The 13648-nt window shown below is 35.9% G+C and overlaps 1 protein-coding gene across 1 annotated transcript; it reads left to right on the top strand.

Moving 5' to 3' along the window:
- The first annotated feature begins 17 nt into the window (after nt 1-17).
- Nucleotides 18-13448, top strand: C13H3orf38 (chromosome 13 C3orf38 homolog). The gene is given in 4 exon segments (XM_021070748.2): nt 18-242; nt 2981-3219; nt 5198-5747; nt 5750-13448. Coding segments are annotated over 4 exon segments (1095 nt in total). The 5' UTR covers nt 18-115; the 3' UTR covers nt 5929-13448.
- The last annotated feature ends 200 nt before the right edge of the window (nt 13449-13648 follow it).

Raw genomic sequence — 13648 nt, 5'->3', positions numbered from 1 at the left:
CGAACTGAAGGAAAGACACTTCCGGTATCTGTTGCCTAGGCGCTGGCCCAGTGGGCCTGAGGGAAGCGACGTTCTTGGCGTCGTCTTCTCCACCCCCCTCTTCCTGGGGGTCGAGATGTCCGGGCTTAGTCATGCAGAGATGGAGGGCTGTCGTAACCTGCTCGGCCTGCTGAACAACGACGAAATCCTGGCCCTATGTGACACCATCACCAACCGCCTAGTGCAGCCTGAAGACCGCCAAGGTAAGGGTAGACCCTACTCCCCGAGGGCGGCCGGCCCTTCCCACGCCTCCCCGGTCCCTAGCTTGCGGGAACGTGTGAGTGCAGGCCCTCCCGGGCCTTGCCTGCAGCCCGCCCGGGATCGCGCTGGTGCGGAACCTTAGGGGAATCAAGGCCACCGCGCTGCTCTGTGTCTTTGGAACCACGGTGCAGCCTGGGGTGGTCCCGCCGCGCCTAGGCCGTGGGGGAAGTGGAGGCGCTGAAAACGACGCAGCTTCCAGGTTTTAATCATTAAATGTTATGGGGCAAATGCTGCTTGTTTCGAGAATTCAAAGTTCGTGAATAGTGATTTTTTTTTTTTTTTTTTTTTTTTTGGTAAAGATTTCAGTTGAGTCACGGTGTTTCCTTTTTCAGTTTCGTTTAGGAGTGTCAGCTGTTGCCAATTTTTTTCTACGTACTTGGGAGAAGATACCATAAACACTTTGTATCAGTCTACTACGTAAAATCACTGTTGTAAAAGAGCAGATAGTTTGAAGCCATGTCTCCTTTTGGATCCAGTTTTTTCTGAGATAATTCTGTGAACTAGGACTGAATTACTTTCAGAGCCAAATAAACATTTCAGTAGAGTAGGTTTGTTTCATGGATTAACTAACCCATATAAAAATTCAATGAGTAGTTTAATTGTATCATCTTGTATATTACCTAGCTAGTTTTATTTTAAATTTGCTGAGTTTTACTTTAAAATGTGTAAATTTCCGACTCATACTAGCGTATGACTTAAGTATCTACAAAAGACTCGCCTTTTAAAACTTTTTCTGCTTTTAAGTCGCTTTTACATTTTCGCCATTTAATAAGGTCATTCATTTGAAAGTGAACTATGAACATGAAACGAATAAATTTCTAATAACTCAGACCGAAAATAATTTTAGGCTTAAAGTAGTTCTTTAGCACTTACATAATCACCTTCTAATAATTTAGTGAATGTGAATTTAAAATCATAGTCTATAAAAATGCTGCATTTAATTGATGGTGGTTCTAAAAGCAAACAAGAAGAAACGAAACTACCCAGTACAAAAATGTTAAATGATTTGAAGTTATTTTTCAGAGAGGAAAAAAATAAGCACATGAAAAGATAGCTCTTTAGAAAGCAGTGAAATGAAAACCAAAAATATAGTGTCTTTTATATATACCAAATTGGCAAAAACATCTAAATTTCAGGTGTTGTTGCTTTTGTGAAGTCAGTCTTTGACCATTACTGGGGAGTGTAAATTAGAACACTACTTTGGAAAACAAGTTTGATATTTATCTTCCAGAATGGGAAGACTGCCTACCCGAGCTTCTCAGACTTGAATATGCCTATAAATCTCTCAGGATCTTGTTAAAATTCAGTCTGATTGAGTAGTTTTGGAGTGGGCCCAGAAGTTCCACATTTCTAACAAGTTCCAGGTAATACTCATGTTGCTCCGCCCCTCTGTGCTGGGAGACAGATATGGAAATGTTCAAAAGTAACAGTGTTTGCAATTGGATACACAGGATAAGTCTAACAAAAGGATACCTTGGGGTATAGTCATATACCTGTGGTACAGCAGTGAAAATGAATTAACTACAGCTGTGTCTGTCCACATAATTAATCTCAAACATTAAGCTAATTACAAAAGACTATTGATGGATTAGATTTATAGACTAGTTTGAAAAACACTGTATTGTGTAGAGATATAGTTATGCTGTACAAGTATAAAAAAATTGAGGGAGCGATAAACACCATTTAGGGTAGCAGCTTCATGGGAGGTGAGTGAGGAGAGAGGGAATAGCACTAGGTAGGGAGAGGTAAAAACAAAGGCCTCAGAATTCCTGTCGTGGCGCAGCGGAAACAAATCCGACTAGGAACCATGAGGTTGCAGGTTCAATCCCTGGCCTCACTCACTTGGTTAAGGATCCAGTGTAACTGTGAGCTGTGGTGTAGGTTGGAGACACGGCTCAGATCTGGCATTGCTATGGCTGTAGTATAGGCTGGCGGCAACAGCTGCGATTAGACCCCTAGCCTGGAAACCTCCCTATGCCACAGGTGTGGCCCTAAAAAAAAAAAAAAAAAAAGATAAATAATAAAGGCCTCAGAGATACTAGTAATTCCTATGTCTTAAGTTATGTGATGTGTACATAGGAGTTCATTTTATTGCCATCCTGTATATCTTATATGTTAAACAATAATCTTTAGTCTGTTGTTTAAAATAAATTCTTTAAAAATAAGAGAGAATACAAATTTTGCTTTTGCCACTTCTTAGAAGTATTTACATAATGTATTCTTGACTTTCATTATCTGTAGAGTGAGAAGATTGAACTGAAAGCTCTTGCACACTTTTTGCACTTTAAAGTTATCTATTGTAATTTTACTTATTTATAAGGATTAAAAATAAATTTGGGTCCACTGACCTACTAGACTTCCTCTTATTCAAATTTTCTCTCAAAATACAACCACTCTTTTTTTTAAAAGTAAGTGCTTACATTTACAATCTCTTGAGAGAAGTGAAAGGAAGGAGGAAGTTTAGATACAGAAATTTACAGAAGTTACAGCATAAAGAAATTTTTTTAAAACCTCAAACCTGACAATCTACTTCTCGGCTTTTTAAAGTGATAACCATCTCATACAAAAGCTTATGCCATGGCAAGAATTTATAAATATTATTTGATAGAGTTTTTGCTGACCATGAACAAATTTACAAGTGATTCATAATTTTCTATTAATCTTTACAATTTTCTTCTAGATGCCATTCGTGCAATATTAGTGTACAGTCAAAGTGTAGAAGAACTTTTGAAACGTAGAAAAGTCCACCGCGAAGTCATATTTAAGTACTTGGCAACACAAGGGGTTATTATACCTCCAGCTACAGAAAAACACAATCTTATTCAGCATGCAAAGGATTACTGGAAAAAACAATTACACTGGAAATTGAAGGAAACACCAGAGCCAGTTAAGACAGAGGACGTTAGAGTCTTTGAACAGGTAAAATCGATCTTATGGTCATATCCTAAACCGTAGTTCTGAGTAAAAATCTCTAGATAAACCTAGATTGGGGTGAAATGGTTGTTTTATTTTTTGTAATTCTAGCTTTACTTTATTATATCTTTTGCATCCTAAAGAGCAGTTAAGCATCTGAGATCAATTATATTTAATATTTAGTAATGTTTATATAATATTCTATTGATACGTGAGAAAAAAATGGGAGTTCCCGTAGTGGCGCAGTGGTTAACAAATCCGACTAGGAACCGTGAGGTTGTGGGTTCAATCCCTGGCCTTGCTCAGTGGGTTAAGGATCCGGCGTTGCCGTGATCTGTGGTGTAGGTCACAGACGAGGCTCGGATCTCACGTTGCTGTGGCTGTGGCGCAGGCCAGTGGCTACAGCTCCAATTGGACCCCTAGCCTGAGAACCTCCATGTGCTGCGGGAGCGGCCCTAGAAAAAGGCAAAAAGACCAAAAAAAAAAAAAAAAAATGTTTTCTATCTCTTTAGCAGATGAGGACTATTAATTTTTAAAGAGCGGATAAACTATAGGATCTACTGAATTTTAATTTACCCCGTGGTTCTCTAATTTTTTTCCCCCACTTTAAAAAAATACTATTGTAAGTCCTTTCTCATTTTGAAGATTTTCTTTGGTATTAAGTGGCAAAAATTTCATGAAAGAAACGTAGATTTATTTATTTTTTAAATTTTTTAGCTAGAAAAAATCTTATTTTAGTAATTTTCTCCATTTGACATTGGCTGTTCCTGTTTCTTTGGTGTATCTCCACTGTACATTTTAGATATTGTGTAAATATTTAAATATCAATTGAATCTTTAGGTAATTTGCAGTTTTTAATTAGACTACATACCTCTTTGAATTAATGGGGTTTTACAGTGAGAGATGCTTACCATCACATTAGGAAAAGGTCTTCCAAGGGCTTCCTTAAGGTACTGAAAAGAATGTTGACTTTGAAATCATATAGATATGACTTCAAATTAGAGTCTGCTGTATACTAGGTGTAAATGAACAAGTAAGGTCCTGAACCTTGTTTTCTTTATAAAATGGGCATAACAGGAGTTCCCGGCGTGGCACAGTGGTTAACGAATCCAATTAGGAACCACGAGGTTGTGGGTTTGATCTCTGGCCTTGCTCAGTGGGTTAAGGATCCGGCATTGCCGTGAGCTGTGGTGTAGGTCGCAGATGCGGCTCGGATCCTGAGGTTGCTGTGGCTGTGGCGTAGGCCAGTGGCTACAGCTCTGATTAGACCCCTAGCCTGGTAATCTCCATATGCCACAGGAGCGGCCCTAGAAAAGGCAAAAAGGCAAAAAAAAAAGGCATATCAGGAATAATTCTGTCATAAGGCTTATGAAGATAAATGGAACTAGTACTGAAATGCCATGTACTGTGCCCAGTAAATACAGTACCTTTGGTATAAATGAGGTACTGTGCTCTGGAATACACAATTGAACATAAAATCTAACCTATCAGGTATATTTTTGTAATTATTTCCTTTGGGAAAAATAGTATAAAATTAATCCTAATTCTAGAAAATACCCTGTTTCATTCATTAGAAGTTCTCTGTTTAAAGACTTATTAATTAATCCACAAAGTGTACCCACAGTTAAAGAAAATGCTATGTAAATCATTATTATTGACTCTTTCTTCATGCTGATATTTCAAGAGATTTTGTTGAACCTTAATTTCTTAGCAGAATTTTCAGAAGTTTAAGCTAAGAAATTCTAAAATGATTTTTCCCCTTTTTGAGAAAAAGTTTACTGGGCATGATGGATTTATATTTTATTTATCTGTTTTTTGTGTGTCTTTTTAGGTCTCCACCCACAGCATGTGGAAGTTCCCAGGCTAGGAGTTGAATTGGTGCTACATCTGTGGCCTGCACCACAGCACAGCAATGTCAGATCCATCAGAGCCGTGTCTTCGACCTACACCACAGCTCACAGCATATTTTATTTATCTTAATCAGCAGGAAAAAGAAGATAAAAAAGCTGAAAAGATTGATTTTCGTCGATTAGGTGAAGAATTCTGTCACTGGTTCTTTGAACTTCTTAATTCTCAGAATCCTTTTCTGGGACCACCTCAAGATGAATGGGGGCCACAGCACTTCTGGCATGATGTCAAGCTTAGGTTTTATTATAACACATCTGAACAAAATGTGATAGACTACCATGGAGCAGAAATTGTGAGCCTTCGTTTGCTGTCACTAGTGAAAGAAGAATATCTTTTTCTCAGTCCCAACCTAGATTCCCATGGACTGAAATGTGCTTCTTCTCCCCATGGTCTAGTTATGGTTGGAGTTGCTGGGACTGTCCACCGAGGGAACACTTGTTTGGGCATTTTTGAACAAATTTTTGGACTCATCCGCTGCCCTTTTGTGGAGAATACTTGGAAAATCAAATTTATCAACCTGAGAATTATTGGAGAGAGTTCCCTTGCTCCTGGAACATTAACGAAACCAGCTATTACACTTGAACCAAGCGATCTAGAAGCCTTTTATGATATAAACAGTTTATGTGGTCCAGTGAAGTACGACTTGTAAGGCAGGCATTGGATAGTGGGACTGGAGACCAAGCTTTATCTAGTGGAAATGAGGCAGTGTTGAACAAAAGAAAACTAATAACAGGCCTTAAAGCATTGAGTACTGTATGTCAGTCTGAAAAATCTCTACAGAAATTCTTCCAAATACTACATCAGTAATGTCTAAGTGATTTCAGATTTGGGGATTGACATATTTTAGTTGAAATGTCTTTATTGACAACAGGCCAACATATTTTGTGAATACTTGCCTCTTTCTACCTGAGCTGCAGCAAATGTTTGAAAGTTTCATCCAATTTGTCAAATAAATCCTACTTTAGATGTTATAACTACGGTGTGCCTTAGAAACCAGTTAATATTTTCATTGTACTTACTGGATATTCTCCTAATATCTGTACTTTTCATGTGGGGGGAAAAATTGTGTTCAAGGCTTCCCCTTTTAAGTTTTTCTTAGTTACTCTTACCTAAATCTGGATAATTTGACAAATGCATCTTATAACATTATTGCTTAAGAAGTAATACATATTTTAGAGATGTTTAATGTAAACTCACTTCTCATTTTAGAAACCTTGAATGACATATCTATACAAAAAGTCCAGTGATTTAGTTGGTGGAGCAAAATTTAACTTGCCTTTTTAAATATTAGAGGGACATTTTTCAAAATTATCTATTGTTGTCCAAGCTAAATATTTTAACAATCTGCAACATTTTCTGAAATATTTTGGGCAATGATAACGTGCTGTTCTCAAAAAGCAGACCTTTTTCTTATCTAAGGCTTCAGCTAACAGTTTTATAAAGCATTTTATTATACACCATAAAGAAAACATACTGTTGACATTTTTTAAAGTTCCTAACTTAAATTACTTTTTTTTTTTCCTCTTGAATGACATTGGAGAAAGGGACCCCCCCAAAAAAAATACCAAGATATACTCTAACATCATAAAGTTATTAGAATTTTTTCACCTCTAATTTGTTTTACTAGATTTGAGTTACAAAGTTAAATTGCCAGATTACACAGTTGGCTTTCAAGTTTAAATTCCTCATCACCCAGCACCTACTTGCTGAATCTGAATTTAGTTAGGAATTTCAATTACAAAAATGCCTTTTGGAAAAAAATTCAGCTGGGAAATGTGACGAGGTATTGTGCATATTAATTTTTAAATTTTAATTCTGTTCGTGATCATCTAGGGTAACAGAACATTTTGGAGGTGGGAGGAAAAATTTCATTTGGGGTTTTTTTTTAAATGCCATGCCTCTAATGAGTAGTACAAGTTGATATGTCTTAAAATAAGAACTTAATAAAGAAGGGAAATCCCTTTTGTCTGTTGTAAGAATTGTGTATTGTTTAGATTTAAACCCAAGTTATCTTTTTCTTTAAGCTTGAAATATTATCATAACATGCAGTTGATAAATATCCTAAGGAAAGGATGAAATATAAAACTATTCTCATCTGTTTTCTTTGTGCTATTGATGTCAAATACTGCAGAAATAATAGTGAAGATGCTCAGTATGGGCAGAAATTGCCTATAGATATCTTCAGTATTGAAATTTTGAACGTGTAACACTCAAGTAAGGCCGCATGTTCTTTTAATCATCCTTAAAAATCTGAAGTCTTTCTGATAGACTAAATGAGGTTAAAAGCTGTATTTTATTTCCTTTGAGTCCCCACAGCTGGGTACACAGTACGAACTAATGTCTTAAATGAATGGGTGAATGAATGAGCAAAAGAAGCTTACATACTGTATAAGACACTTTTTTGCATATGGATTTTCTTTGGTTCTGGTCATTAGTGATTTTTTTTGGGGGGGGTCATAGCATCTGTTTGAATTTAATATACAGATATATAAACTCATAGGCCCCAAACTAAGATTAGGATAAAATTTAACTTTCCATTAAAATTTTCTGACATTCAAAAGTCAAAGGTCAGAGAAGGATATACTGGAGGGCCCTAAGATACAATAAATCCTTACAGGGGAAGTGTATACTTCCTATTCAGAGAGAAGACCTAGCGGAATTGGGAATTGTTTACGAAGCTTAAAGTTTGGTCGGGTCTTGAGAAGGTCCGAAGGCACAATGCAGATTGAGCACTACTTTTACTACCACCCACTGCTTGGTTTATGTTAGGGAATGGCAGGGCATGCAGCTGTGGCTCTTATTTCCTTACACTCAGCTGGTATTTGTGAAGTTTGTGGAGTCAAGTAATAAAGAATACTCATAATTCATTGTAATTGGATGGTCAAACTAGGGGACATCTGGGCTTAAAATTAATAGTTGGATTGTGGGATGTTTTACTAGTATCTAGAATACCACAAAACATTTAATGGTTTTTAACTAAAATACCAAATAGGAAAAAAGCCATCTCTAATTTATTAAATCAACTTGAAACAACAGGAAAATGTTCTTGGGTTTTCAGAAAGGAAACATTTTATGCTAAAGGCAGGCCAGTTAGCTAGTTACAGTAAGCAATTGTAACAGCACCAGAAAAAGATTTAAAGAATAGTGGTTTAATTAAATTTAAAAAGGTAATCAGAAACATTGTGTTTTAACAAAATGGCTCTTAGGGCTTAAAAGATCAAAATTGAACGAAAACCCTATCTTAACACTTTTTTTCAGCATCTGTTTTCACAAATGTAAGTGCCCTTTTCTCCACCCTTTTTTTCCCCTTTTTTTTCTTGGTGAAAGTTCCCAAGTCAAGGATTGAACCGGAGCCACAGCAGTGACAATACCAAGTCCTTAACCCACTGGGCTACCAGGGAACACTTGTTCACTATATTTTAATTTGGGCTGTAGGGGATGGTCATTGACCTTTTGAAAAATGAGAGCTGTGTTCTTTTTGCATATAGTATTAGGATTTTTGTATATTTCATTCATGGACTTCCCTAAAGCACATCTGTGAGTCCTATAGGGATCCTCATACTCCATATTCAAATCCTGCCTTAATCATTTTATTTCTCCCAGACTATTATTCTACTGTATTAAAAATTAAAATTATTTTTTAACACAGTGTCCTTGCAAGAGTCCTTAAGCTAGATGGAGGGCTGAATCTTAATGAAAGAATAGTCTCTAGCAAATTTGTTAGTTTATGATAGTTAACTTGTGTATTTTATTTTTCAGTAGATTCTAGATAACAAGAAAAAAAACCTGAAATACTGTCAAGTGAAATGAAATATTCAGAATTCACTTTTTTTGACAAGTTTAATGAACATACTTTGAAGAAAGTGATAAAAATGAAAAAAAAAATAAGTAATGTTCTCAAGATCTTTACAAAACTTTATCCTAAGATGTTTATTTGATAATGATTGTATATTGCTAATTCTGATGAAAGATTTGAAAAAAACAAGCATTTCTTCTGCTGGTTCTATATTTGTGATCACCTACCTACACCCCTCCCTCCCCAACCCTATTTTTTAACCTTTGTATATAGCCAATTTGAATGCAGGTAGCACAGCTGCAGTGCTGGGAAACACAACGTTCTGGATCTGGGTTCTCTTCAAGTTTATATGCATATTATTTTTTGAGCACCTACAATCTGGAAGTCACCAAACCAAGCGCAAGATAAAATACATCAATAGGTTATTTACTTCTCACGTTGAATTCAGATCTCAGTGTCTGGTTTAGAGATCTTAAAGTGAGAACCAGATTAGGCCCTTTGCTAGAGTTGGAAGGAAAATATTCCAGAACTGTATCAGAGAGCATTAAAAATCCTTTCAACCTTATTTTTCCTAGTTTGAACCTTTCTTAGTCTTTCATTTAAGAGTTAATAATAGAATTGTGATTTTGAGTTATGATGGGGCCCAAAATATTAACTTGGAAACTCCACAATTACTTGTATTAGTCATGAAATGTTAATAGAATTACTGGCCTAATCTCATTTACCTTTTCAGTGAGTCATTTAATGAGGGTTCTTTTTTTTTTTTTTTTTGTCATTTTGTAATGAGGGTTCTTTTGTTAGTAGTTTTCATCTTCAGTTTTTAGATACCCTAGTTGTCAAGTAGGAAATTAGTTATATTTGAATTAATGAATTTAAGGATTGACGGGATCTCCTGCTGCCCACTGCCAGCTGTTACTTATCTGATGTGATGTTTTCTGAACAACAACAAAAAATTTAGAAAAGCCTTTGCAAGCATTTAGTTTCCTAAACTTTGCTTTTCCATCCCTTCTATCTTTAACTATAGGAATAATTAGTATCAATTGTTCTAAAATTGTTACATGTTCTAAAATTGTTACATGTAATATATTTTTGCTTACCTAGATGGTGTATTCCTAGAACTGGTGATTCTTACTATTTCACAACCTTTTCCCCCCATGCCTTGCATAGGATAAATAATAGCTAAATTTGGAGAGCTTATATGGCAGTTACTTTTTGGCACATGATGCATATATTCATTCAGTCCTATTCATAGCTGAATGTGGCAGATGCCATTCATAATTCTTCCCAAGCTTTCAGAGCTACTGGTAGAGCCCAGGTTTTAGAGCCTGAGAGCCATGTGGTAACTGGTACATTATATTGCCTCTTATATACAGTAGATTTTTGAGGAATCCTTTTTGACTAGTTGTCATTTGCTGGTGCATATTTTCAAAGGAAAGGTGCCCTTAATTTGAGTTGTTTTATCTCGAGTTAAGTGGGAATGTTAATACATTCTGTATCTCCTTATACATCTTAAGATGGCTCATTTAGTAATTTAAGACTACTTGAAGACAGACAATATTCCTGATGAGAAAAAATAAATTGAATAATTGGGAAAGAAAATATGTGCAGTTTACATCAAATCTCTTCAACTCACTATGTCACCACAATCTCTATTCCTCTTTCCTTCCTGTTTGTGACTTTCAGCCTCAAAAATAGTCTTTGTTTTACACAGTTTCTTGTCATGTCTAGATGCAGCGTATTTCCGGTACTGTTTTCTATTTCAATGCTGTGATTAGACCCTCTCTATCTACACCTTGACTTACATAATTTCCTATTTTTTGCTTTAATATTTCCTACATATCCATGACATCCATTTTCTTTAGGTACAGCTTTCATAATATCTTCCATGTTCCTCTCAGTGCTGTTATATTACCTCCAAAAATAAAATCCAAATTTCATAATTTTTTTTAATCACTCTCTAGCTTTGATTCCATTCTTTTTCATACGTGGTTTGGTCCAGCTGACATCTACTGCTAGGTAGTCTTTGTATTTATCCTGTGCTTATTCAGCCCTCTGCTTTTATTGGCAAGGACCCACAATTTTAGAATTTCATTTTTTTGTTTTGCAGACAGACTAATACTATAGAAAGAAAAGGACCTTGATTGAAATTGAGTTTAAAAACTGGAAATTTCTTCAATACGTCAGGCTTTTTTTTGCTTAAGAGTTTTGTAGACATTGTCTAGGATAATCTTCCCCCAGCTTTTTCGTGGCTGCTTCGTTTTCACCTTTGAAGAGTTGGCTTAAATGTTTTCTCCTTTCTAAGTGGACCCTCTTGTTAAATTACCAAAACACCTTGTTTGTTTCAGTTTTTAGCACTTTAGATGTTCTTGTTAACTGATTTTCCTTGCTATATTTTAAGCTGAGAGTGGGGATTTAACTGTTTTAATTTCCTTGTATTTCCATTGCTTTGCACAAAGACTAGGTATTCAGTTATTAAAAATATAAGTAAGGGCACCATACCAGTTTATATTCAGAGCCTCATATATATTTCTGGTCCTTTGACTATCTGCCAAAGATAATGCCTAGCATATATATTAGATACCAAGAAATATTTGTTGAATGAATAAGGCCAAACTTATCTTCTTGAATAATGATATCTGAACTCAAATTAACAACACTCTTTGGTAAATGGAATTACTAAAGTCTTATGCTTTTGTAAAAGATAACTGAGGTCCTAGAAGTTAAATAATGTGCTGAAGTGCACATAGTTTTGTTGTAGAGATTTTTTCCTCTGGCTTTTATTTTTTAAACTACAAAGCCTATGTTTTTTTCTTGGCACTTTATTTCTAGTCTGACTACTCCTACTTCCTTTATTTTGAAAGAATTTAAACTGTAATCCACAATTTCTTCACAAGTAAAAATGAAGCAGGTGATTTCTAAGGTCTGCTAGAATTCTGAAGTTACTTGATCTTGTGATTGTATGCCTTCTGAGCAACTTCAAAGATGTTACTTTTTTTTTTTTTTTTGTCTTTTCCAGGGCTGCAGTGGTGGCATATGGAGGTTCCCAGGCTAGGGGTCTAATCAGAGCTGTTGCTGCTGGCCTACACCAGACCTGAGCTGTGTCTGGGACCTACACCACAGCTCACGGCAACGCCGGATCCTTAACCCACTAAGGTCAGGGATTGAACCCGAAACCTCATGGATCCTAGTTGGATTCATTAACCACTGATCCACAAAGGGAACACCAAAGATGTTGCTTTTAAATGAACTTGTAGTTCATTGTTAAGGATATTATTATTTTGTTTCCTCATAATTCATACTCATTGAAAAATACACTTCTTATTCTTTGTTTTTTCCAGACACTTGAAAGGATATGAGTGTAGTGTGTATGTGTATCTATTTACAGAGGAAATAAAAGATAAAGGGGAAAAATGTATGAAGCCTTTAAAATACTCCTACTTTTTTTTTTTTTTTTTTCCTCGTCTTTTTAGGGCCACACCCATGGCATATGGAAGTTCCCAGGCTGGGGTCCATTTGGAGCTGTAGCTACCGGCCTGTGCCACAGCCATAGCAATACCAGATCTGAGCTGCCTCTGTGACCTACACACAGCTCACAGCAAAGCCAGATCCTCAACCCACTGAGGGAGGCCAGGGATTGAACCCACATCCCCATGGATACTAGTCCCTCATGGTTAGTAGTCAGGTTCATTGCTGCTGAGCCATGATGGGACTCCCAAAATACTGTTCTACTTTCTAATCACTAGAAATGCTTCAGTTGTTTTTAAAATTACTGCTCTGTAAAACTTTATAGCTTTGTTGCATATGGTTAAAATATATTTCCATATTTTAATCAAGAAAAGAATTTGACAGAAGGCAAAATTATAGACTACTAGTAAACCCTAGTAAAAATAAAGGTATTAATCAAATAATGATTATTCCCTCCAAGAGATTGAGTAATAGGAGTTGGCAAATATTTAAGAGTGACACTGGAGATAAGTGGCAGATTTGGGATAGAATTTTTCTGTAGAAAGAATGGCCCTCAATGGATATGGTGTTTAAGGTCATTGAAAGTTATTCCAGGAAGTGTAATGGAAAACCTTTGTTTAGTAGACAGGGGGTTTTGCTGTAATGACTGCACTGATTGGAGAAGTACAGCTTTGTGATAAAGTTTAGAGTGCAGAAACAAGGTAATGATAAAAAATTTACGCATGTCAGAGGCTTTAATGTTCAAACTACTAACAAAGCAATCATCAAATCATTGAACATAAATTGCTAGGGATTAAGAAATTGTAGAATAAGCCATATTTTCATTCTAAGAGCAACCTTATATTAGAGCAAGAGTTTAGGTAGGACTGAAAGTGATTTACATAACAATGTTTTTAAATATTCTTTGAATTTGGTAGACATTTATTGAGCACTTAGTATGTACCAGGTATTTTAACAGAAGATTCTTGGTACATAAAATAGCTTACTGTTTGTAGTTTATGTATTTCTTCTCACTTTAATTTGTATAAAATAATGTTTACTGTTTAATAAAGAATTTTTTTAGAAAGTGCTTCTCTGTGTTCTCTCATTAACGCCCTCTTAATACTATAACCATTGCCATCTTTTGGTGCTTAACCTGAATTATAGATAGAAGTCCTAACCTTTAGATTAGAGCAGTGTTGCGAAAAGAATGAAAACTGGAGTTCCCGTCGTGGTACAGTGGTTAACAAATCTGACTAGGAACCATGAGGTTGCGGGTTCCATCCC

Source organism: Sus scrofa, chromosome 13, assembly GCF_054392235.1.
Source record: "Sus scrofa isolate SSC_HxYL_T2T_F1_AM1 chromosome 13, Sscrofa_HxYL_maternal_Yorkshire_Landrace_v2.0, whole genome shotgun sequence".
Classification (NCBI taxonomy): domain Eukaryota; kingdom Metazoa; phylum Chordata; class Mammalia; order Artiodactyla; family Suidae; genus Sus; species Sus scrofa.
The sequence above is the reverse complement of the archived record's forward strand: the minus strand, read 5'-3'. Positions and strand labels throughout refer to the sequence as shown.